General features: G+C 49.3%; 1 protein-coding gene across 1 annotated transcript in view; it reads left to right on the top strand.

Moving 5' to 3' along the window:
- LOC119962304 (dynein heavy chain 11, axonemal-like) overlaps window positions 1–25,627 on the top strand; it is a 690,045-nt gene that overhangs the window by 210,680 nt on the left and 453,738 nt on the right. Inside the window, exons 20-23 of the mRNA XM_038790290.1 lie at window positions 333–471; window positions 572–664; window positions 12,693–12,887; window positions 18,036–18,113. Coding sequence (XP_038646218.1) covers window positions 333–471; window positions 572–664; window positions 12,693–12,887; window positions 18,036–18,113 — 505 coding nt within the window. The remainder of the gene's footprint in view (window positions 1–332; window positions 472–571; window positions 665–12,692; window positions 12,888–18,035; window positions 18,114–25,627) is intronic.

The following is a 25,627-nucleotide window of genomic DNA, read 5'->3' on the forward strand; positions in this document are numbered from 1 at the left end:
TCACTTACCTTTTAAACTCATCCACTTCCAATCTATGGTTCATACCTTCATACAGCTGCTCTAAAACCCAACAGCTACAAAAGTCCAGCTGTCTCCTTTTAAATGGTTATGACTATGAAGGTAAAGGAGGCAAAACCTTAATAAGGCCCTGTAATACCTGCATTGTAGCAAGAATGACTAGAACAAGTAGAGAAAAATGTCACAAAATAAGAGTTGAAGAAGGATGTAATGATCAAAGTTAATGAAAAGATAAAGAGAGGCGGGAGTTGCATGAACTATGGTTGGTTATTTCCACCTTTTGTAATGTGTCTTTCATAATTTACATTTGTCAGACCTTGTGCGATGGTGATCCCAGACTTTGAACTGATCTGTGAAATAATGTTGGTGGCAGAGGGATTTATAGATGCTAGGCTGCTTGCCAGAAAATTTATAAGTCTCTACACGCTTTGCCGTGAGCTGCTGTCAAAGCAGGTAATGTAGATCTAACAAATGAAAAAGAAGCACGCTTCTCAAACAACTATTTTTTTTCTCCATTGATTAATTTCTTATTTAAATTCATATAATCTTGTAGGATCATTATGACTGGGGCCTTAGAGCTGTAAAGTCTGTATTGGTGGTAGCTGGTTCCCTGAAGAGAGGAGATCGAAACAGGCCTGAGGAACAGGTAATTAGAAGCTGTAGATTTGTTTTTTGGTGCAGGACATACAATTATGACTTAATTTTCTAAATAAAAATTCATAGGAAATAGTTTCGTTAAATTCAATCGTAAGCAATCAGAGACCTGGATTTTTACTACCAAGGCAGGCAGCTTGAGTTGTGAAATTTCCCAGCTCACTGTACCCGCCTCAGTGGATAGGCCTTCAAATGCCTTGCTTTTCTTTCAGAGACAAGTGTGAGAAGCTGGCTGAAAGGACTGTCTCAGTTGTCTGGGATTTTTGTCCCAGTTGTACTAAAGGTTGTTATGCCCTCTCGCACTCGCCCATCACACCCCACACTCCCCATGGCCCCCCATAGGGTCCAAGCCAACTCTATGCCAATTCATGACTCCACACGCCAGAGGTCCCTCATAGTTTCCAAGTCCCTTCCATTCCAATTTATACCTGCCACCAACCCCCAGGGCTCCTCATACTCACAATACCAACTCATACTCCCACAACCCCCCCCCCCCCCCTTTCATGTCCACTCATTGCCCCCATTCCAACTCATGTCCCTAACCCATCCCAATTGGCACTTAATGTCAACCCATGAACCCTTCCTTCCCCATTCACCTAATATACACTATCTACATAACTAATAATCCTATAGCAACAATGGCATGTTTGGAATTGCTTTGAAAGAAAAAACATCAGTCACATATATTTTTTTGAAAAGAAAACTGCTGTTCCTACAAGCCTATCAACATGTCAATAAAACAGACAATTAAAGTAACAATAATAGAAGCTGTAATCATTCATGCCTGTTAATCTTGTGCAAGTTTGGATTTGGATTAGATTCATTGTCACGTGTACTGAGGTACAGTGAAAAGTATTGTTCGGCATACAGTCCAAACAGATCGTTCCATACATGAGAAAACTTAGGACATACATAAATACACAGCGTAAATACATAGGCACAGGCAACGGGTGAGCATACGGAGTGACTACTACTACTCAGTAGAGAAAATTTGTGAAGAGCTCAGTTCAGTCCATAAGAGGGTCATTGAGGAGTCTGGCAATGGCGGGGAAGAAGCTGTTTTTGAATCTGTTAGTGCGTGTTCTCAGACTTCTGTATCTCCTGCCTGATGGAAGAAGTTGGAAGTGGGAATAACTCGGGTGGGAGGGGTTTTTGATTATGCTGCCCGCTTTCCCAAGGCAGCGAGAGTTGTAGACAGGCAATGGATGGGAGGCAGGTTCACGGATGGACTGGGCGGTGTCCAAACAACATCCAATTTAGATAATCCTTTTATGAGTCTGGACTCTCAGTCAAGCCTCTTCATGCACTGTTCGACAAGACAGCAGCAGCGCACAATATGCTTGCTAGCCTTTTCTGCTGGCACCAAGCAGGCAGTCCTGGAGGTGTTCGGCACCTCTAATTGCATGTCAATTTCAACTCCTGGCTAATAAGGCTACCTGAATTTTAAAATAGCATTGTGAAAGTGATGCAACTGGTGCAAGTAGTCGTGATCTGGAATTCATTTGGGTTATTAGATTTTCTACCTCTCATTGAAAATCTGGCTCAGGCATGCAGTAAAAGCCTGACTTGGAGAATGATTCGTGAGCATGCAGATCAGTGGTGAATTGCTGCATACTGCACAACCTTGCCATCATAAGAAGCCAGCCTTGCCAACAGCTATGCAGTGAGTAGCTGAGGAGCAAGAGGGGGAGAAGGAGAAAGAGGAAGGGAAACACAACCTAGACAATCCCTTTCTGGCTGGGCTGTCTGTGAAGAATGTATCTAATTGTAATACCAGTGAATGCAACCTCATTTCTCCCTTTACTAATAGTCCCTCTCCTCTTGTTGTTGATATGACAGTGTTCGCTTGGCCACAATGCAAAAATAAACATTCCAACCCAAATTTATAAATCAAATTGCATACAAGCAAACACTAATAACCCTTTTGCATCACTTAATGCCCATCTTCTGTGTGTTTGTGTGTTCTAGTACTTCTACAATAACCATAATACAGTTGGTGTGCACAGCTGGATGGGAGTGGGCAGGCCATTTTTTAAACACAACTTGTTAAAAGGCAGAAAGGAAAGGATGAAGTACTTTTTTGTGGTGCACTGCACCACCCCCAAGATGTTATCCCCATCTCTGTTCTTCCCCGTGTGCTCCAAAATCCAGCCCCTCACTCCCCCCCCCCTCCACTCGAGACTTCTCAATTCCAACCTACCCTAAAAGCAAGGGACCTACCTGACTCCAGGATGCATTGAAGTTTTGCACGGGCTTGCTTGAACTTTAGCAATGCCCATCACTACCAGGTTCTGGTACTGCTAGAGTTGTTGGCCAATCAGGGGTGGGAACTCCTTCCTCTGGGAGTAGAGGTTGCACTCTGACTGTTTAGCCTGCCAGCTGCATGTTCTTACTTGGACCCAAGCTTTGTTTTGGTCCATCAGCTGTTGGCCAAGTCTTGCAATGACCGGTGACAGTGGGGTAGGGGTGGATGACACAAGCAATACACACCCTGTGAAAGACAGCCCTGACCTTGCTAAAGCTATTATCATGGTCTAACTATAGTCAAAGCCATATTAAGATTCAAAAATGAGACTGCTCAAGAGCACACTGTTGCATAACCTCTTTCACCAATTCAGAAAGCTAAGGAAATCTGATTCACTTTGTTTATGCTTGATCAAACATTAATCTTATACACCCATACAAATCAGCACACAGCATTAGTTCATCTAACACTTGTGTTTGTTTAATGAAGAAATGTGAAAATGGCTTCTCTGGGCTTGTTCATGCCACCAAGGCTGGAAGATAGCAAAAGGTCTTTCCAACCATGTTAAAAACATTGCATTGCACCTCATACCATTTTCTTTATGGTTTTCCTACTGAATGCAACATTGGCTGTTACTTGAATAGATTGTCAAACAGAGATGTGAGCTTGTGTCTGTTAACTAATTTCATTCCTTTCTCTGAGCCATAGCTTTTATATAAACAGCCTTTGAAGTGTGGTTCATAGTAACATGTTATTTTTTATATTGAGGCCATCTCTTTCTCTCGCATTATATTTGCTATAAAAAAGATGTTGCAAAAAGCTATGGGCGAGATTTTAATTAATTCAAAATCTACTCACTTGCACTGTTAAAATTGGGTCCAATATGCTTCAATATCAATCACTCTTTCAGCTCAATACTGGCTTACTAGCTTATTTATTTACATGTGCCTATATTTACTTTTTAAAAATTAATTTACTGGATGTGGGCGTCGCTGGTTCGGCCAGCATTTATTGCCCATCCATAGTTGTCCTTCACAAGGCGGTGGTAAATTGCCTTCTTGAACCGCTGTAGTCCTTGAGTTGTAGGTAGACCCACTGTGCTATCAGGGAGGGAGTTCCAGGATTTTTACCCAGCGAAAGTGAAGGAGCAGCGATATATTTCCAAATCAGGGTGGTGAGTGACTTGGAGGAGAACTTCCAGGTGGTGGGGTTCCCAGGTATTTGCCGCTCTTGGCCTTCTGGATGGTAGTGGTCGTGGGTTTGGAAGGTGTTTTCTAAGGAAGTTTGGTGAGTTACTGCAATGCATCTTGTTGATTGTACTTATGGCCGCCACTGTTCATCGGTGGTGGAGAGTTTGAATATATTTGTGGAAGGGAGAGCAATCAAGCGGGCTGCTTTTTCCTGGATGCTGTCGAGCTTCTTGAATTTTGTTGGAGCTGCACTCATCCAGGCAAGTGGAGAGTATTCCATTACACTCCTGACTTGTGCCTTGTAGATGGTGGACAGGCTTTGGAGGGCTCAGGAGATGAATTACTCGCCGTAGGATTTCTAGCCTTTGACCTGCCCCAGTAGCCACAGTGTTAATGTGGCTAGTCCAGTTCAATTTCTGATCAATAGTAACCCCAAGGATATTGATTGTGGGGGAATTTAGCGATGGTAATGCCATTGAATGTCAAGGAGTGGTGGTTAAATCCTCACATGTAGAAAGGAGATGGTCATTGCCTGCCGCTTGTGTGGTGGGAATGTGCTTTGTCACTTGTCAGACCAAGTGTGGATATTGTTCTGGTCTTGCTACATTTGGACATGGACTGCTTCATTATCTAAGGAGCTGCGCATGGTGCTGAACATTGTGCAGTCATTCGCAAACATCCCCACTTCTGACCTTATGATGGAAGGGAGGTCATTGATGAAGCAGCTGAAGATGGTTGGGCCTAGGACACTACCCGGAGGAACTCCTGCAGTGATGTCTTGGAGTTGAGATTATTGACCTTCAGTCACCACAACCATCTTCCTTTGTGGCAGATATGACTCCAACCAGCGGAGAGCTCCTCCCCTGATTCCCATTGACTCCAGTTTAGCTAGGGCTCCTTGATGCCATACTCGGTCAAATGCTGCCTTGATGTCAAGGGCAGTCACTCTCATCTAACCTCTGGCATTCAGCTCTTTTGTTCATATTTAAACCAAGGCTGTAATGAGGTCAGGAGCTGTGACCCTGGCAGAATCCAAATTGAGTGAGCAGATTATTGCTGAGCAACTGCTGATTAATAGCACTGTTGAAGACTCCTTCCGTCACTTTGCTGATGATGGAGAGTAGACTGATAGGGCAGTAATTGACTGGTTTGGATCTGTCCTGTTTCTTGTGCACGTTCTGGATCACATTACTATTACTATTGTCAGGCCCTATAGCCTTTGCAGTATCCAGTGCCCTCAGTCGTTTGTTGATATCATGTGGAGTGAATCGTACTGGCTGAAGACTGACATCTGTGATGCTGGGGACCTCCGGAGGAGACCGAGATAGATCATCCACTCAGCACTTCTGGCTGAATATTGTTGCGAATGCCTCAGCCTTGACTTTTGCACTATGTGCTGGGCTCCTCCATCATTGAGGATGGGGATATTTGTGGAGCCTCCTTCTCCATTGAGTTGTTTAATTGTCCACCACCATTCACGGCTGATGTGGCAGGACTACAGAGCTTCGATCTGATGCGTTCATGTGGAATTGCTTAGTTCTGTCTATTACCTGCTGGCTATGCTGTTTGCACACAAGTAGTCCTGTGTCATGGACAGATGCATCTGCATCAGGCAGACTGGTGAGGATGAGGTCAAGTATGTTTTTCCCTCTTGGTTCCCTCACCAGCTGCTGCAGACCCAGTCTAGTAGCTATGTCCTTTAGGTCCCGGCCAGCTTGGTCTATGGTGATACTACCGAGCCACTGTTGGTGATGGATATTGAAGTCCCCCAACCAGAGCATATTCTGAGCCCTCGCTACACTCATGCCTCTGAATTCTCCCTCAGTGTACCCAAAGAGGCGCGGGAGTGGAACAACAATGTGCTTTTCAGAGTAACTTCATTGCAGTGTTAATGCAAGCCTACTTGTGACAATAATGCAATTATTATTATTATTATACCACTGTACCGCCACCACTGCTTGGCCTGCCCTGCCGGTAAGACAGGACATACCCAAGAATGGTGATAGTGGTATCTGGGACATTGTCTGTAAGGTATGATTCTGTGAGTATGAGTATGTCAGGCTGTTGCTTAACTAGTCTGTGAGAACTCTCCCAACTTTGGCACAAGCCCCCAGATGTTATTAAGGAGGACTTGGCAGGGTCAGTTTTGCCTTTGTAGTTTCCGGTGCCTGGTTCTATGCTGGGCTGAACGTCTGTTTTCATTCCTTTTTTGTGTTTTTGCAGCGGTTGAATACAACTGAGTGGCTTGCTAGGCTATTTCATAGGGCAATTAAGAGTCAACCACAATGCTGTGGCTTTGGAGTCACATGTAGGTCAGACCAGGTAAGGATGGCATATTTCCTATTCTAAAGGATACTAGTGAACTAGATGAGTTTTTGCAACAATCGACAATGGTTTCATGGTCATCAGTAGACTTTTAATTCCAGATTATTTTTTTTGAGTCTAAATTGGTGGGATTCGAACCCAGGTCCCCAGACCATTATTGCTGGGTCTCTGGATAACTAGTCTAGGAACAATGCCACTACACCATAGCTTCCCCAACATTTCAATGTTCTTGTTCCTGCAATTTATCCCTGTCGAAAGCTTTCTCTGCATCCAGGGAGATGATCACTTTTGGTGTTTCTTCCCCGGGTGGGTCCATGTTCAGCAGTAATCTGGGGTGCGATTCTCCCAAACAGGGAGAAATCGTAAGGCTGGCGTCAAAAACGGGCGGGTTTGACGCCAGCCTCCCCCTCCCCGACCGGGAACCGATTCTGGTCCCCGGTCGGGGCTAGCATGCCGCGGCCGTGAACTCCGGCATCGCGGGCTTAACGAATTTCGTTAAACCCGCTTGCCAGAGTTTGCGACGGCTGACGCGTCGCATGACGTCAGCCGCGCATGCGCGGATTGGAAGACTCCAACCTGCGCATGCGCGGATGACGTCATCGCGCATTTGCGCGAAACCCGCGCATGCGCGGGCCGGGATGCCCCTCAGCCGCCCTGCGAATTGATACAGCGCGGCGGCGGAAGGACAAAGCGTGTGCGGGAATCGGACCCGCTGCCCGCAATCGGTGCCCACCGATCGCGGGCCCATGGCACCCCACGGCCGTGCCAATCGGTGCCATGGTTGCCAAGATCGGAACTTTACGGCCGTTTTTATGAACGGCCAGATCAGGTGTGTTTGCCGTTCGTAAAAACGGCAGTAAAGGGCTTGGACTTCGGCCCATCGGCCAGCTGAGAATCGCTGCTCGCCGTAAAAAAACGGCGGCAGCGATTTGTGTCGGGCGTGGGGGGGGGGGGGGGGGGGGGGGGGGGTGAGAATAGCGGGAGGGCGTCAGACTAGCGTGGCCATAAAAATTTACGACCCCCGCTATTCTCCGCACTGTCGTGAGTGCGGAGAATTGTGCCCCTGATGTTCGCTGTTAGTTTCCTGCCCTTGACAAACCCTGTCTGAACCTCCATAACTTTCCAATCGCCCCGCCAGGGCATTCACCAGGATTTTGGCATTGGTGTTTAGGAGTGAGATAGGTCTGTATGACCCACCCTCCATCAGGTCTTTGTCCTTTTTGGGGATCAGTAATATTGAGACCTGGGCCAGTGTGGGTGGCAAGGTCCCTCTGTAGTGAGTCATTGAACTTCTCCCGCAGGTGGAGGGGCCAATGCTGCAATAAATTTTTTAGAGAAGTCCACTGAGAATTCATCCAGACCCCAGTAACATCCTATCAACTGGAGTTGATACTCTCCATGATCTCCTCCAGTGCTGGTGGTGCCTCGAGTCCCTGTTTTCTTTCCTCCCCCATGAAATGAAAAATGAAATGAAATGAAAAACGCTTATTGTCACGAGTAGGCTTCAAGAAGTTACTGTGAAAAGCCCCTAGTCGCCACATTCCGGTGCCTATTCGGGGAGGCAGGTACAGGAATTGAACCGTGCTGCTGGCCTGCCTTGGTCTGCTTTAAAAGCCAGCGATTTAGCCCAGTGTGCTAAACCAGCCCACTGGTATGTCCAGTCCGTTGAGAAACTGTCTTATCTTCGATTCTTCCTCCTGGGGTTTAGAGGTGTACAGCTCTAATAGGTTGCAACGGTCTCATTGTTATTGTCTGGGGCCATTGTCTGCCATTTTTATCTTTATCCTTTTAAAATAAATTTAGAGTACCCAATTCATTTTTTCCAATTAAGGGGCAATTGAGCGTGGCCAATCCTCCTAACCTGCACATCTTTGGGTTGTGGGGGCGAAACCCATGCAAACATGGGGAGAATGTGCAAACTCCACAAGGAAAATGACCCAGAGCCGGGATCGAATCTGGGACCTCAGCGCCGTGAGGCAGAAATGCTAACCACTGCGCCACCATGCTGCCCCATTTTTATTTATCTTTCAACTGTGCTATTTGCCTCGTGGCTGCCTGCTTTCTCAGCTGGTGAGCCAGCAGGTGGCTGGCCTTGTCGCCATGTTCATAAAAGGTCCCTCGTGTCTGGCGGAGTTGGTGCACTGCTTTCCCGTTGGAGAGCACATCAAATTCCATTTGTACTTTTTTCCTCTCCGCCAGTAGTTCCAAAGTCAGGGCCATAGAGTACTTTCGATCCACGTTGTAGCCATCTGGGATGGCCACGTCCCGATTACAAAATGGACACTTTGCAAAGAATACAAGGAAAATTGACAATACTGAGAAAGCAAGCAGGTGCAAGGTTTGTCTGTTGATTGGAGCCATCGCTCCCAGACAAGACCGATACTGCAAAGCCATTACCATACTAATGAGCCATCTCCAGGGACAAAAGAGTAACATTTAAGTAAACTGATACTAAGGCAGACACCCCGGCGCCAGAGGAGACTAGAACAAAGCAGGCCAACGGCCACCTGGGACACGCCCTGCAATCAGGGCACCCACCCCTTTATTGGAGGAAATCGATAGGAATGATCAAGAAACAGCCCAATTAATTGGGGCAAAGTTCAAGGCCCGCCCAAAAGTGTGCAAAGCCCCGTTTGGGTATAAGAAGAAGCCCCCAAGAGAGACTTGCTCTCTTGGCCTTGGCTCTCGGCGAGGAGAGACCTATCTAGCAGCTGCACCAAAACAAGTAAGTCCAAAGTCAACCCACGCTACGAGACAGACGCTCTTATCTGCTATTCCGTACCAGCTCAACCCCAGCAGCCTCAGAAAAGGACAATGGCCATTGTTCCTCTGACTGAGTGGGCGCCCGAAGTTAAGTATAGGCTTTAGTAGTAGTGATAGTTTAGTTGGTAGAGTTTTGTGCATGAGTATATTTGACTGTGTGTGTAAATAAATGAACATTGATTTCGAACTTACTAACTGGTGTATCGAGCCTTTGATCAGTATTTGGTTTTGAAACTTGTGGCGGTATCGAAAGATACCTGGCGACTCTTGAGCAAACGTAATTAGAATTAAGGAAGTCGACCATATAAACCGCCATAAACAGAGCCAATTAAAGAGAGAACACAATTAGCAACAACGTCCGATATGGAGTCAACCAACTGGCTGTCCTCTCCTTTCAGCTCCGAAGCATCCTATATGCAATTCCTTTTCCCCTTGTCCTCGCTGTCCTCCCATAGTACAGCTGTGATATTCTCCCTAACCAGTAGCGCAACTTCGCCACCCCTTTTACATCCCCCTCTATCCCGCCTGAAACATCTAGGGCAAAATTCTCCGACCCCCACGACGGGTCGGAGAATAGCGGGAGAGCCTTCCCGACATTTTTCCCGCCCTCCCGCTATTCTCCCCCACCCCCCGCCCAACTCCCGACCCGAATCGCTGCCGCCGTTTTTTTACGGCCGGCAGCGATTCACAGCTGTTTGATGGGCCGAAGTCCCAGCCCTTTACGCCGTTTTTACGAACGGCAAACACACCTGGTCTGGCCGTTCGTAAAAACGGCGTCACAAACTCGCTTTTCATAACCATGGCACCGATTGGCACGGCAGTACCACGGCCGTGCCAAGGGTGCCATGGGCCCGATGCCCGCGCACTCTTTCTCCTTCCGCCGCCCCGCAGTATCCATTCGCGGGGCGGCTGAGGGGCATCCCGGCCCGCGCATGCGTGGGTTTCGCGCAAATACGCGATGACGTCATCCGCGCATGCGCGGGTTGGAGTCTTCCAATCCGCGCATGCGCGGCTGACGTCATATGACGCGTCAGCCGACGCTAACTCCGGCAAGCGGGCTTAACGATATTCGTTAAGCCCGTCATGCCGGAGCCTACGGCGTCGGGCTGCTAGCCCCGACCGGGGACCAGAATCGGTTCCCGGTCGGGAAGGGGCGCGCTGGCGTCAAACCCGGACGGGTTTACGATTTCTCCCGTTTTGGGAGAATCGCGCCCCTAAATCCTGGAATGTTTAGTTGCCATCCTGTCCTTCCCTCAACCAAGTCTCTGTAATGGCAACAACATCATAGTTCCAAGTATTAATCCAAGCTCTTAACTTCATCTGCCTTACCCGTAATACTTCTTGCATTAAAACATATGCACTTCAGGCCACCAGACCCGCTGCTTTCAGCAACATCTCCTTGTCTGCTCTTCCTCAGAGCCATACTGGCCCTATTCCTGAGATCTCCCTCAATGCTTTCACCTTCTGACCTATTGCTCCGGTACCCACCACCCTGCCATACTAGTTTAAACCCTCCCGTGTGACACTAGCAAACCTCGCGGCCAGGATATTTATTCCTCGCCAGCTTAGATGCAACCCGTCCTTCTTATACAGGTCACACCTGTCCGGAAGAGCTCCAATTGGTCCAGATAACGGAAACCGTTCCTCCTACACCAGCTGTTTATCCACGTGTTTAGCTGCTCTAACTTCCTATTTCTAGCCTCACTGGCTCGTGGCACAGCGAGTAATCCCGAGATTACAACCCTCGAGATCCTGTCTCTTAACTTTCTGCCTAGCTCCCTGAACACCTGCTGCAGGACCTCATGCCCCTTCCTGCCTATGTTGTTAGTACCAATATGTACAACGACCTCTGCCTATTTGCCCTCCCCCTTCAGGATGCCCGCTACCCGTTTGGAGACATCCTGGACCCTGGCACCAGGGAGGCAACATACCATCCTGGAGTCTCTTTCACGTCCACAGAAGCGCCTATCTGTGCCCCTGACTATAGAGTCCCCTATGACTATTGCCCTTCTGCGCTTTGACCCTTCCTGCTGAACATCAGAGCCAGTCGTGGTGCCACTGCTCTGGCTGCTGCTGTTTTCCCCTGATAGGCTACCTCGATGTGGGGACCTGCTGGACTTCTTGACGCTTCAGGTCAAATTTGAACTGAGGGGAAGGATGGAGGGGTTTTACAACTAATGGCCGTTATTCATTGTGCACTTTTGATAATTGGATTACATCAAACATTAGCGGGGAGGGCAACTGGGAGGGTTGGGGGAGGAGGACTGTATGTGTTAATGGTGATTATGGGCGATTCCTGATTCCTTTTTGTAATTTGTTTATGATTACATGCGGGCTGATGTTTGGAGGTTTGGTGAGACGATGGGATCATTGTTATTGATATGGGGATTGACATTACATTCGTTACTGATTATTGTTTACTGTTGGGTGTAAATTTGGGAGAAAATATGAAAAAGGAGAACAATAAAAATATTTTTTTGAAAAAAAGGAATGTTAAGAGGGCACAGTGACCTTTTACTCCAGGGAGAGGCAGAGCTAATGGGCACTCTTTTTGCTCAGGCTGCATAATTCTGAGCTCATTGGTGTCACGTCCTAACACTTAAGCCTCTTGGACCGCTACTCCAGAGGTTGAGAATACCGCCGCCCCCTCCCACTCCTATGTTGTCTTCGGGGTCTTGACCATACAGCCCATTATGCCCGGCTCTTTGACTCTCACACCACCCATACCCCACCGCACGAGCTTCCCGTCATTACTGGCTGTCTCACCGTCTGGTGCTAATGCCTCCACATCACAGACAGCAGACATACAGAGCACTTAAAGAACACAGACAGCAAATTTACACAGGAACGTCCACACCAACTGTGCCCTCCCCCCTCTCCCCCCTGGCAAGTGTAGCCTTACGCTCCCAAAAGCTGCCCTCCTCTTTCTCTCACCCCTTGAGCTCCCAGAATTGCCCTCTTCCGCTGGACAACCCTGACCTCCTCTCTCTGGAGCTGTCCAGTCAGCTCTGTCACCTTGGACTCCCTGTTGCTCAGTGGAGAGACAATGGTGGTTACCTCCTTCCTCCCTCTTGGAGGTCATGGCATCTGATTCCCATTTTTAAAAAGCAGTAGTCACACCTGGTGGGTGGGAAGATTCGATGAGGGCTGAAGATGCAATGTTGAGCATGCGAATTATACCAAAATTGATTCAAATTCATTCAAATCATGTTTGCGCCCTTCCTGGGCGGGAACCTGGTCACGTCATCAGGTGCGGCTCAGATGGTCGCGATCAGAAATCTCGCCGGTGCAAGTCATGAGATTTAGTGTCCTGTGGGTGTTTTCACCTATGGCTAACCCGGCCGATAAATCACACCCTTAGTCCACAACAGATTGAATTTAACAAACTTTATGCACTATTATTGTTTAATTATGTAATAATTTGTCATGTTTGTTAACTTAATATATTTTACAAAAATGTCATTGTTCTGTTTTATAGCATTGTTGCTGTTTTCCAGGTGCTAATGCGTGCTCTGAGAGATTTCAATCTACCAAAAATTGTTACCAATGATGTTCCTATTTTTCTGGGTCTGATTGGTGATCTTTTTCCGTCATTGGTGGTAGCACGCAAGAAAGACATAGTTTTGGAACAGATGGTGCGTCAGTCCATTTCAGAACTGCACCTGCAGCCAGAAGAGAACTTCATATTAAAGGTGGAAATAATAGTTTTATGCTCAGTTTATCATAAATCTAAATGAGCTGATTAAAGGTTATAATGTTCACTATTGTAAAATGCGTATCAAAGCCTGAATTTCCAACAGCTGTGTAATGTTTTTACTATGCCAAGTCATGAACATATGCTGACAAACTACTGCCACTGCTGCCTCACAGCTACAGGGACCCAGGTTCAATCCCAGCTTCGGATGACTGTCTGTTTGGAGTTTCCACTTTCTCCCGGTCTGTGCATGAGTTCCCTCCGGGTGCTCCAGTTTCCTCCCACAGTCCAAAGATGTGCAGGTTAGGTGGATTGGCCATGCTAAATTGTTCCTTAGTGTCCAAAAAAGGTTAGGTTGGGTTACTGGGGCGGCACATGGTTAGCATTGGGAGTACGGCGCTGAGGACCCAGGTTCGAATCCCGGCCCTGGGTCACTGTCCATATGGAGTTTGCACATTCTCCCCGTGTCTACATGGGTTTCACCCCCACAACTCAAAGATGTGCAGGTTAGGTGGATTGGCCATGCTAAATTGCCCCATAATTGGAAAAAATAATTGGGTGGGGTTAGTGGGATAGAGTGGAAGCATGGGTTTAAGCTTAAGTAGGGTGCTCTTTCCAAGGGCTGGTGCAGACTTGATGGGCTAAATGGCCTCCTTCTGCACTGTAGGGATTCTATGAAACATTCTGGGCACGATTCAACGCAAAGATTTCTCAGTGTCATTTTGGTTGCGTTTGGCGAGTTTTCCTTGATGGTCGTATTGGCGAGCTTACAGTCTGTATTCATCGGCACTCAGTGCTGAAAATGAGCCCCTACCAGCTTCTCGCCATTACTGGCTGTCTCATTGTCTGATTCACCAGACTTGTGTTTAAGCATCTTGCCGCTAACAAGAGGAACTGCTTTTAAATGCTTCCTCACAACTCGCTCCCAGTCAAGACACAAGCATGGCACGCAAACCTGCTCCTCGCATTGGTGATGTCAGCCTGGCCAGGCTTCTCGGCAAAGTCGAAGCGACACGCGACATTCACTCCCCCGAGGGTGTCGTAGGCCCAGCAGCAGGGTCAGCAATGCCGCCTGGGAGTCAGTGGCAGCAGCTGGCACTGCGGGCAGCATGACCAGGAAGACCGCTGTCCAATATCGAAAGAAAACCAACAACCTCCACTGAGCTGCAAGGGTAAGTTACCACCTCTCCTGGCATCAGTTCCTCCTGCCACCCCTCAAATTCCCAAACCGTGCCCTCCTCCATCCGATGGATGACTGGCTGACACCACACACCCTCCCCACACTGAACTTCGTGCTTGTTCCTCAGGAACCCATGGCACCCACCAGCTCAACCCCTTCATGTCCAGGTGCAGTGTCCACACATGCCACCTGTTATAGACCCTCCTCAGCCATCAAGCGAGCTGCTCACAATGTCCTCTCTTGGTCCCCTCGCAAGAAGATAGCCAATAATAAATGGGAAAGGGCCAAGACGGGTGAGGGGGGGCAGCGGAATCCCAGAGATCCACGTCCTCACACCCTATGAGGAACAGGACCCCGAGATTAGACCATAAGACCATAAGACATAGGAGTGGAAGTAAGGCCATTCGGCCCATCGAGTCCACTCCACCATTCAATCATGGTTGATTTCAACTCCATTTACCCGCTCTCTCCCGCTCTGGGGGTTGACTGAGAGGAGAGCAGTCACTGACAGTGCAAAAAATGAAATGAAATTAAAATTGCTTATTGTCACAAGTAGGCTTCAAATGAAGTTACTGTGAAAAGCCCCTAGTCTCCACATTCCGCCGCCTGTTCGGGGAGGCCGGTACGGGAATTGAACCGTGCTGCTGCCCTCCCTTGGTCTCCCAATGTGCTAAACCAGCCCCTTGAGGTTGTCCTGCGCCACAGAAGTGAGGATCCACTGCCCCTTCACCAAGATGACCTGTCTCAAGTGAGTGTTAATGTCAGACAAATTGATCCTTCCCTCTCACTGACCACATGTCCATTGTCTCACAGAATCTCCATCTGATGAGGCTGGACCATCCGGAGTCAATTGCACTTCTTGCCACCCAAGAGACCACCTTGAACGAGAGCTCCGAGGAGATCGCCATTGAGGTGTCACAGCTGTCACCCCCACTTTCCACCAGTGCAGAGACATCACCTCTGTGGGCAACATTAGTGGACAGGCTTCTGGGGCACAATCTGGTGAGCACCACACAGTCGCTGATGCACATCAGGTGGAGGCAGGAACATCCAAGGGAGACAGCAATCACAGGTCTGCTGGATCCCAGGACTCAGCTGGGTCCCAGTCAGATGCCAAGCCTCTGGGCAAGGTTCTCCCAGACCTGATGCAGATGTTAGGACACACCTGTGACATTCAGGAGGATTGTCAGGTACATTCCAGTGACTGCACAGCTGATTGGAGGAGCTCCAAAGGCTTCGGCTGCAGGAGATGTTGCCAAGCGTACGTGACACTGAGGTCAACACTGCTAGGGTGGTGACCGCAGTGGGAAACCTGGAGTACGACGTCCGCTTGTTGAGTGGTGGTGTTGAAGTCATGGCTCAGTCTGTGATGACCGTGGCTGAGGTCCTCAACATCACATCCCAGTTGCTGAAAGACGTATCCCATACGTAGATGGACATTGCCTGTCTACAATTCCCGCTGCTTCGGAAAGGGAGCCAGCATAATTAAGGACCTCACGCACCCCGGACATACTCTGTTCCACCTACTTCCGTTAGGAAAAAGATACAAACGTTTGAGGTCACATAGATTACATAGAATTTACAGTGCAGAAGGAGGCCATTCGGCCCATCGAGTCTGCACCGGCTCTTGGAAAGAGCACCCCACCCCCTATCCAAGGTCAACACCTCCACCCTTTCCCCACAACTCAGTAACCCCACCCAACACTAAGGGCAATTTTGGACACTAAGGGCAATTTATCATGGCCAATCCACCTAACCCGCACATCTTTGGACTGTGGGAGGAAACCGGAGCACCCGGAGGAAACCCACGCACACACGGGGAGGATGTGCAGACTCCGCACAGACAGTGAACCAAGCCGGAATTGAACCTGGGACCCTGGAGCTGTGAAGCGATTGTGCTATCCACAATGCTACCGTGCTGCCCGTACCAACCGACTCAAGAACAGCTTCTTCCCTGCTGCCATCAGACTTTTGAATGGACCTACCTCATATTAAGTTGACCTTTTCTCTACACCCTGGGCTGGAAAATATTTTATTGAAGCATTTATAATTCTAACAGTTTTAAACATCAAATTTCAACAAAAACACAACAATATAACAAACAAATCGGGGGTGCCCTATGTTAACAGAAAGGGGTTCCACTTCCACAACATACACCTCATGTGCGACCACCAGATGAAGATCATGCACGTGTGTGCACGTTTCCTGGGGTGCTTCTACGACAGCTACATCCTGGGGCAGTCGGTCATCCCCGGCCTCTTTGATGAGCACCCAGGATGGGCGGCTGGCTTTTGGGGGATAAGGGATATACGTCCGAACCCTTGGCCCATCTCTCCAGGCATCTCCCCCCCCCCCCTCCCCACCCACCGAGTGCATCGCATGCAGGTGATGAAGGTGAGCGAGCACTCAGCTGACAGGCAGGGGTCAGACTATGGCATAGATTGAGGAGCACTGGCGCTCAGCTCTCTGGGGTTATCATTACCCCCATGCCCTCGACAGTGACCTGATGACAGTGCTTTTTCCAAGAGCCGGTGCAAACTCGATAGGTCGAATGGCCTCCTGCTGTACTGTAAAATTCTATGGTTCTATCCATGAACTATTATGGTGACATCCTCAGAACTCTCCTTCGAGGTGGTCTCATGGAAGGCTCGAGAGGGTGCCACCCGGGATGGGCCGGCGCCGTCGGCTAGTGGATCTGCGGGAAAATGGACATGTGGTCAGTGGGAGGGATGGGTTAGTCAGTAAGGCAATAACAACTCTTGATTGACAGGGCCTTTGGCTAGTGCATGGTGGTTCCTCACCTCTGCGCGTCCGTCAGCCTCCACATTGGTGACTGCTGTGTCCACTGCCGCCCCAGACACCTCTATCTTGAAGGTGGTGAGAATTCTTACGTCCAACACCCCGCCGCCAATCTGGGCTCTCACCCTACGATTGTGAGAGAGCTTTTTGTGAGGGGACACAGAGAGGGCATTATTAGCCACACAGGTGGTTTACAGTGCTGAGATGGGGGGGATCTGATGGAAGGGTTGAGCGGGAGGGGTTGAAGGGAGCGGGGTGTGGAGGGAGGGTTGGAGGCCGCATGGAGAGCTGGGGATGGATGCTCGTGGGAGTGGAAAGGTCTGGGGTGGGGGGGGGCGTCATTGGTGTCTACTCACTCGTCCTGACCAGTGTGCCCTGTTGTTGACCTTTTTCAAGCACTGGAGGCTAATCCTCCTGGTCACATTCCCAGCGCTCACAGCTGCCACAACCTCATCCCAGACAGCACTGGCTGCCCTATGGCTGACCCTCCAGGACCTTCGGTGGAACAGGATGTACCTCCTGGCCTCCACTGCATCTAGGAGCCACCCCAGTTCTGCATTCCTGCATCTTGGCGCTGACCTGCATTGTTACGAGTTGGCTGGGGTTGGCTGAGTAAGTGCTGCTCGATCTTGTTACCGGGGGGCTGTCGAGCGCGGTGCTGGTGAATCGGTTGGCGAGCCTTCATTTGTAGTGAGAAACCCATGGAGCATCGTTAAGTGGACCAATTAACATTGCATGGCTGTTGCTGACCTTTCTGGGCCGAGCATCGGGAAGCTCACGGCAGTTCCCGCTTGCTATTACACTCCGAAATCCTTCTGGAGAATCGAACCCCGCCTTTTTTGTTTCCGTGAACACTAAGTAGGAGCTAAAGGACCAACTCTAAAACATATTCTTCATCCTATTTGTTGTCTCTTTACTGGAAAAGTCTTTTCTCCAAAAACAAGCAAATTGAATTTTGACAACTTTTATTAAATAGAACAGGCTAACTGTTTTAATCTTTGTTTGATAAACTAATTATGTAATTTGTGTTATCTGATTATAAACATTCCATTTATTAGCTGTATTAGTCGTAGATTAGTAATACAAGTTAGGTTTGTTTTGTTGATTGTCTACTGCAATAACTGTCTATTTGCAACCTTTGGTAATTGTTGTTTATATTTTTGTCAGGCTATGCAACTAGAAGAGCTATTGGCAGTGCGACATTCAGTTTTTGTTGTGGGTGTTGCTGGAACTGGCAAAAGCCAGGTAAGTGAAGGCACTCCAGTTCCAGTTGCATCACAGGCTAAACCTACAGGAATGTAGACCAAGTAGAACTATTTATTTATTCAGTGTGTGCAGAGTCATCAATCCAAGCCTTGTTAGTGGATAAATGAAGTTCTTTAATCCTGCCTTCAAATTTAGTAAGCAAACACTATTGATGATGTGAGCCATTGTTTGGACTGCACCACAGCTGCAGCCTGGGTGGTCTTGCTGGCCTCATGATTTTAGTTGATTGCACAGAGACTTCGGCCAGTCCATAAATAGTTTAAGAGGGCTCACTGTCGTCACAGGAGATCAAAGATAGGTGGACAAGCAGCAGGGTCTATGATGCAAAAGTGGTTTTGGTGCTTTCCCCTGCCAATCCTCCTGCCATAGGTCCTCAACTGTTACTCTTCAGTGTGGTGGCTTTAACTATATGGGGCGGCATGAGGGAAAGCGTACTCCACCAGGGTTAAGGAGTTCACTGAATAAAAGCAGATTTGGGTTGGAGTAGGCCTTCTCCAGTAGCTTTCCTTTGCATTTACCTTCCTGATAAGAGGCGAGGTGATGGGCTCAGGATTGGGAGCTGGGGAGGTGAGTTGATTGAAGAGTATCTCTTTTTAAAAAATATTTTTATGAAGGCATTTACAAATATATACATAAAACATAACCAAAACCATGAAAAAGAGAACAAACAGGAAATCATGTAACCAATAAATAATATCCCACCACCCTACTCTCCCTGTCGTTCCCCTCCATCCACCCTGCCTCCCCCATTTTTACCCCTTATAACCCTCTCCTCCTGCTGACATCTGAACTATCTTTGAAGAAGTCAATAAACGACTTCCATCTCCAAACGAACTCCCCACAGACCCTCTCAAGGTCTTTGATCTTTTCCAGCTTCAGGAATTCCGCGAGGTCACTCACCCACACCCCTGGTTTTGGCAACCCCGAGTCGCTCCATCCTAACAAGATCCGTCTCCAGCCTACCAGGAAGGCAAAGGCCAAAACATAGACCTCTCTCGCCCCCTGGACCGTAGGTTCTTCCGACACTCCGAAAATCTCTATTTCTGGACTCGGGGCAGCCTTCATCCTCAGTACCTCCAGACATAACATCAGCAAAGCCCAGACAGATTCCTTCCAGTTTCCAAAACATGTAGGCATGGTTCACGGGGGCCCACACCTTCCTCCACCCCCTCAAAGAACCTTCTCATTATAACCACTGTCATGTGTGCCCTATGGACTACCTTAAATTGAATGACACTAAGCCTAGCACATGAAGAGGATGTGTTCACTCTCCTAGAGCCTCCACCCATAACGCAGCCTCCACCTCCCTCCCCAACTCTTCCTCCCACTTCTGCTTAACTTCTCCTATTGGGCTCCTTCCCAGTCCATCAATTCCTTATAAATCTCCGACACCCTACCTTCGCCTACTCCTGTTTGTGACACCACCTTGTCCTACAGCCCTGGGGCGGCAGGTTGGGAAAAAACGGCACCTGCTTCCTCACGTAAACCCGTGCCTGTAAGCTCGGAACTCATTCTTGCTGGGCAGCTCATAGTCCAGTTCCTGTCGGCTCGAAAAGCTACCCCCCACAAATAGATCCCCAAACTGTTCAATCCAGGCCTGCGCGCCCCACATCCATCCCCCCGGGACAAAACTGTGGTTCCCATAGATTGGTGCCCAAACTGAGACACCCTCCAACCCCAGGTGTGGCCGCCATTGGCCCCACAGCCTAACCACCACCATTGGGCTTGTGGAGTACCTGGTGGGTGAGAATGGCAGAGGCACCGTCAACAGTGCCCCTAAACTAGTGCCCTTACAAGAGGCTGCCTCCATCTGCTCCCACACTGACCCCACCCCAACTACCCTTCCAAACAATGGCTATATTTGCTTTTCAGTAGTAGTACATTAAATTTGCCAGGGCCAGCCTCCCTCCCACCCACATCCCTACTCCAGCAGTTCCTTCTTTACCCAAGGGGTATTCCCCGTCCAAACAAACCCTAAAATCGGGCCGGCATTAACTTTCCTAAAAAAGGCCTTTGGCATAAAAATCAGGAGGTTCTAAAAAATCAAATAGGAACCTTGGAAGCACCATCATTTTCACGGTTTGCACCCGTCCCGCAAACGACAGTAGGAGCACATCCCATCTCTTAAAATCCCCATTCGTGTGCTTTACCAATTGCGGCAGGTTCAATTTGTGGAAATGTTCTCATCCCAGCACCGCCTGAATGACCAAGTATCTAAAGTTCATCCCCACAACTATAAATGGCAGCTCGCCCAGCTTCCACACCTTGCTTGAATCGGGGAAACCTCACTCTTCCCCATGTTTAATTTATGCCCGGAGAGCCGGCCAAATTCCTCCAAGATGTTCATAATCCCCCTGCCACCCAATGGGTCCAAAATGTAAAGTAACAAATCATAGAGTCATAGAATTTACAGTGCAGAAGGAGGCCATTTTGCCCATCGAGTCCGCACCAGCCCTTACAAAGAGCACCCTTCTGAAGCCCACGTATCCCCGTGACCCAATAACCCCCACTTAACTTTTTGTGGATACTAAGGACAATTTAGCATGGCCAGTCCACCTAACCCGCACATCTTTGGACTGTGGGAGGAAACTGGAGCACCCGGAGGAAATCCACGCAGACACGGGGAGAACGTGCAGACTCCGCACAGACAGTGACCCAGCCGGGAATCGAACCTGGGACCCTGTAGCTGTGAAGCAATTGTGCTAACTACTATGCCACCGTGTTGCCCTAAATGCATCCACATACAACAAAACTCTACACTCCACTCCCTCCCCTAATGCTTTAAGCGCCATTGCCAGTGGCTCTATCACCAGTGCAAAGAGCAACAGGGAGAGTGGGCATCCCTGTATTGTCCCACAATGTAATGCAAAATACCCCGAGCTCATCCGATTCGTCCTCATACTTGCTACCGGTGCCCTGTTTAGCAACCGGAACCAATCCACAATCCACTGCCCAAAACCACACCGTCCAAGTACTTCCCACAAATATTCCCATTCTACCCGATCAAAGGCTTTCTCCGCATCTATAGCGACCTCCACCTCCTGTCCCATCATAATCCATCATATGACCTCCATCATAATCACATTTAATAAAGACCTGACGGTCACTGACAAATACCTCCCTTTTACAAATCCCGACTGGTCCTCTCTTATCACCCCGGTACACAGTTGTTGATCTGCGAGGCCAAGATCTTTGCCACATGTTTGGTGACCACATTTAGCAGCGAGATCGGCCATTAAGACCCACACTGCTCTGGGTCCTTATTCTTCATTAGAATTAAGGGTATCTATGCCTGTGATAACGTAGGGGGTAGCTCCCCCTTCTCCCTCGCCTCATTATATACCCTAACCAGCAAGGGCCCCAGATCCCCCCAAAACATGTTAGAAAATTCCACCGGGAGCCCATCCAGACCCATGGCCTTCCTTGCCTGCATCACCCCAAACCCACCAGGACCTCCACCAGTCCAATGAGTGGCCCCAACCCCTCTACCAAATCCTCCACCATATTGGGGAACTCCAACCCATCCAAAAATTGCCACATTCCCTCTCCTCCCGCCGGGGTCTCCAATTCATATACCTCCTATAGAGTTCCACAAAGGCCCCATTCAACCCCACCGGGTCCAGAACCACCCTTCCTCTCCCATCCTTCACCTTTTCAATCTCCCTCACCGTCTCCTACTTCCTGAGTTGGTGAGCAAACATCCTACTTGCTTTCTCCTTATATTTATACACTGCCTTCCGCAGCTGCCCCATTGTCTTCCCCGTAGACACAAACCCGAACTCCATCTGGAGCTTCTGCCACTCCTGCCGCTCCTTCAACAAGCGTGCCTCTGGGGCGTCCGGGTAGCTTCTATTTACCCGCAAGATCTCCTCCACCAGCCTAGCCATCTCTACCCGCTCCATCTGTCTCTGTGCATCCGGATCGATATCCACTACCCTCTAACTACTGCTTTATGCGCCTCCCATAGTGTGGCAGCCGATATGTCACCCGTGTCAATCAGCTCCACATATCACCAACAGCGGCGCTTACCTGCGCTCACACCTCCTCATCTCCTAACAATCCCACGTCTAATCTCCAATCCAGTCCACTTGCAAGTCCACCCAATGTGGAACATGGCCGGAAACCACAATCGGCGATAACCCGAGTCGACCACCCTCGCGAGCGAAGTCTTATCCATCACAAAGTAGTTGATCCGCTATCGATCCGTAAACACACCCTGTGCATATAGAAGTACGAAAAATCCCTCGGCTTCGCAAACCACCATGGGTCCACCCCATCCAACATCCCCCGCCCCCAGCACTGCATGAACGCTTTTAGCTCCTTCGCCACCTCCGTCACCCTCTCCGATCGCGGATTCGACCGGTCCAATCTTGGCTCGATGACCGTATTAAAGTTCCCCCCCACCCCATAATGAATAGGTTCAAGTCCAAGTCCGGAATCTTCCCCAACAGCCTCCTGAATTCGACATAACCCCAATTTGGAGCATAAACATTCACCAAGACCACTGGCATCCCCTCCAATTTCCCGCTCACCATCACAAACCTTCCCCCGGTCCTGCCACTATGTTCCCCACCTCAAACGCTACCCGCTTATTGCCACTCCGCGCTTCTTCAAATCCAACCCCAAATGAAAAACCTGTCCAACCCACCCCTTCCTCAGCCTAATCTGGTCCCCAATCTTCAAATACGTTTCCTGTCGAAATGCCACATCCGCCTTTAAAGTCCTCAGGTGGGCAAAGACGCGCGAGCATTTGACTGGCCCATTCAGCCCCCTCACATTCCATGTGACCAGCCTGGCCGGGGGCACCCCCTCCCCTGCCAGTCAACCATATGTTGGGCCAGTCCCTGGCTTACGTTCTGCAGCCCGCCAGGCTCGCCCTCGGATGTCCACCATCACCAACTCCCTTTTTGCACTTCAACTGCCCCACCCCCGTCAGCAGTTCCCTCCCTCCCTGAACAAAACAACAATTCCACCCTCCACTAAAACTCTAACTGCCTGATCGCCCCCCACTGCGCTCCCATGAACTAGCTAGCCTGGCGCCCATGGCGCCAAACATGCTACACCCCCACTGATGGCCCTCCAGCCCCCCGCTCACACTCCACCATAGTGCAATAAAGAAAAAAAAAGGTGCACTCACCCTCCCCCGTCCTGTGGCCTCCCACCAAAAAACCCCACAAAAAGGAGCAACAGCTCCTCAGAAAAGAAAAGTTCTCACCTGGCTATCGCCCAAAACAAAAGAACACAGCACAATACAACAAAAAGAGGGGCAGGGAGAACCAACACAACCTCTCATTCCCTCCAAAGTTCAATGTCCTCCGTCTCCTGCCAGTTGATTGTCTCTCAAGAACTCCATTGCCCCCTCTAGAACTCCATTGCCCCCTCTAGTGTTCCAAAGCAGTATTCGCTGCTGTTGTGGATCACCCAAAGCTGGGCGGGTACAGCATCCCAAACTTCACCCCCTTCTTAAAAGAGAGCAGCCTTGACCTGGTTGAATCCGGCTCTCCTCTTTGCCACTTCCGCGCCCAAGTCCTGATCTACCCAAACCTCATTGCTTTCCCAGGTACATCTCCTCATCTGCCTGGCCCACTATAACATTTTTCTTTGTCCAGAAACTGGTGTAACCTCACCACCATCACCCTCAGCAGCTCATGCGCTTGCAGCTTCCTCACAAACGCCCTAGGAGCCCCGTTGACCCCCCGGGGCCAGTCGAAAGCCCCCTTTCCCATTAGCTTCTCCAGCATCTTGGCCAGATAAGATCCTGCGTCCGCTCCCTCGGTGCCCTCCGGCATCCCCATCAACCTATGATTCTGCCTCCGGGAGCGGTTCTCCAAATTCTCCACCTTCTCCTTGAGCCGCTTCTGAGTCTCCTTCAGCATCCCAACTTCGGCCGCCAATGAGGTACCTTGCTCCTCATGCTCCCCCTCCCCCGCTTCCTCCACTTTCTGGCTCACCTGGCCATGGGTCTCCAGCCTCAGCTCCACACGGTCAATCCCCGCTTTCAGCTGGTCTACCACCTTCACCAGATCCTCCTGAGCCTCCCTCTTCTGTGGACTGAACTTTTTATTAAGAATGTCAACCAACTACTCCGTCGACGATTGGATTGGTAGGGCCGATGCTTTAGGTTCTGCCATCTTCCCCTGTGTCGGACAAAGAGTTTCTAGCTCTTGCAGCTCCTTTCTTCTCGACCCTCTTGTGGTCCGCGGATCCATCTACTGACCTCACCGGTGGAGTATAGCTTTCCCCCACCACCTCTGCACCTTTTCCTCCAAAACATCCACCCGGCAACCGGGGAAAAGTACCAAAAAAAACGCCTCAAGCAGGAGCTGCCAAGTGTGCGGCCACTCACACCATGGCTGCCATTGGAAGTCCCGAAGAGTACCTCTGTTGATGCACATTGTTGAGTTGTCAGAATGGTCCAATCCTGGGATACAGTATTCTGAAGTTGACTATGTCATGGCAAGGGCAGAAGTCCTTATGGTCTTGGCCTGTGATGCCCATGAAGTACTGGCCAATTTACTGAGGAAATTGTTGCGAGTTCATTTTTTCTACAGTCTTAATGAGTTGCTGACTGTACATAAGGGTCCTGTCAAGGGTGGTGTCTTGATAAACAGGGTGATGGGTTTTTCAATCTCTGGCCAACCAGGACGATGTTCAATTCCTTCTTTGCGCTGTCACTGAGATGGTTGAAGGTGTTCGAGACTATTTTATGGGTGCTCAGTTGTAGGCACCATGTCTTGCAGTTGTCTGCCCACTTTGCATTATCATAATTTAATATGCCTTCCAGCTCCAGCAAAGTCAGTCTGTATAGCACAGCAAATGTCTGCAGCATAGATAAACTTTCAGGACTGTTTTGGGGTCGGTCATTGGTGTTCCAGTTGAACAGGGTATGCTAAGACAGAATTCTGTGGTACCCCATATGCACCCTGAACCATCTGTCCTGGAATAGCAGTTCAATGCGTCAGCAGATATGGCCTTATCTGGATTCTGGTAGTCTGGCAGCACTTAAGTTCTGTAGATGGTCCGTGTTCTGTTGTCGCCCTCTGTGGATGGTGTGGGCTCTGCTTGGCTGGTGGATTCACCGTTGTTGATGCGGCAGTTGAGAGAGAGCGAGTGACGGTCTGCACTGCCTTTTAACCAGTTTGGAATTCCCTGCCCCTTTTGTGGGCGGTCTCTGGGTCGCTGTCAATCAATTGATCAGGGCTCCATCCTCCTAACCGGTCAATTCCAATCAGGGGCTGCTACATCTATTTTGGGGTGGGCACTTAGTAGCCAATCCTGGGAGTGTTCTGAGCAGGGGCTTGGTGCCACTGCTTCTGGTAGACGTTGTGATGGACAGGATAGCTCTATTGTTCCTGACGAACAATAATGGCCTTTTGCAGATGTGAGTTTCTGCGTAAAGTCTAGTCTGCAGTTTTTATATTTGCAGGCTGCAGCCTGTCTGTGTTCAAGCTTGGCCAAATTTCCCATCACTCTTTGCGGGAGGCCATTTTAGA

The sequence above is a fragment of the Scyliorhinus canicula genome, chromosome 2 (genome assembly GCF_902713615.1).
Source record: "Scyliorhinus canicula chromosome 2, sScyCan1.1, whole genome shotgun sequence".
Classification (NCBI taxonomy): Eukaryota; Metazoa; Chordata; class Chondrichthyes; order Carcharhiniformes; family Scyliorhinidae; genus Scyliorhinus; species Scyliorhinus canicula.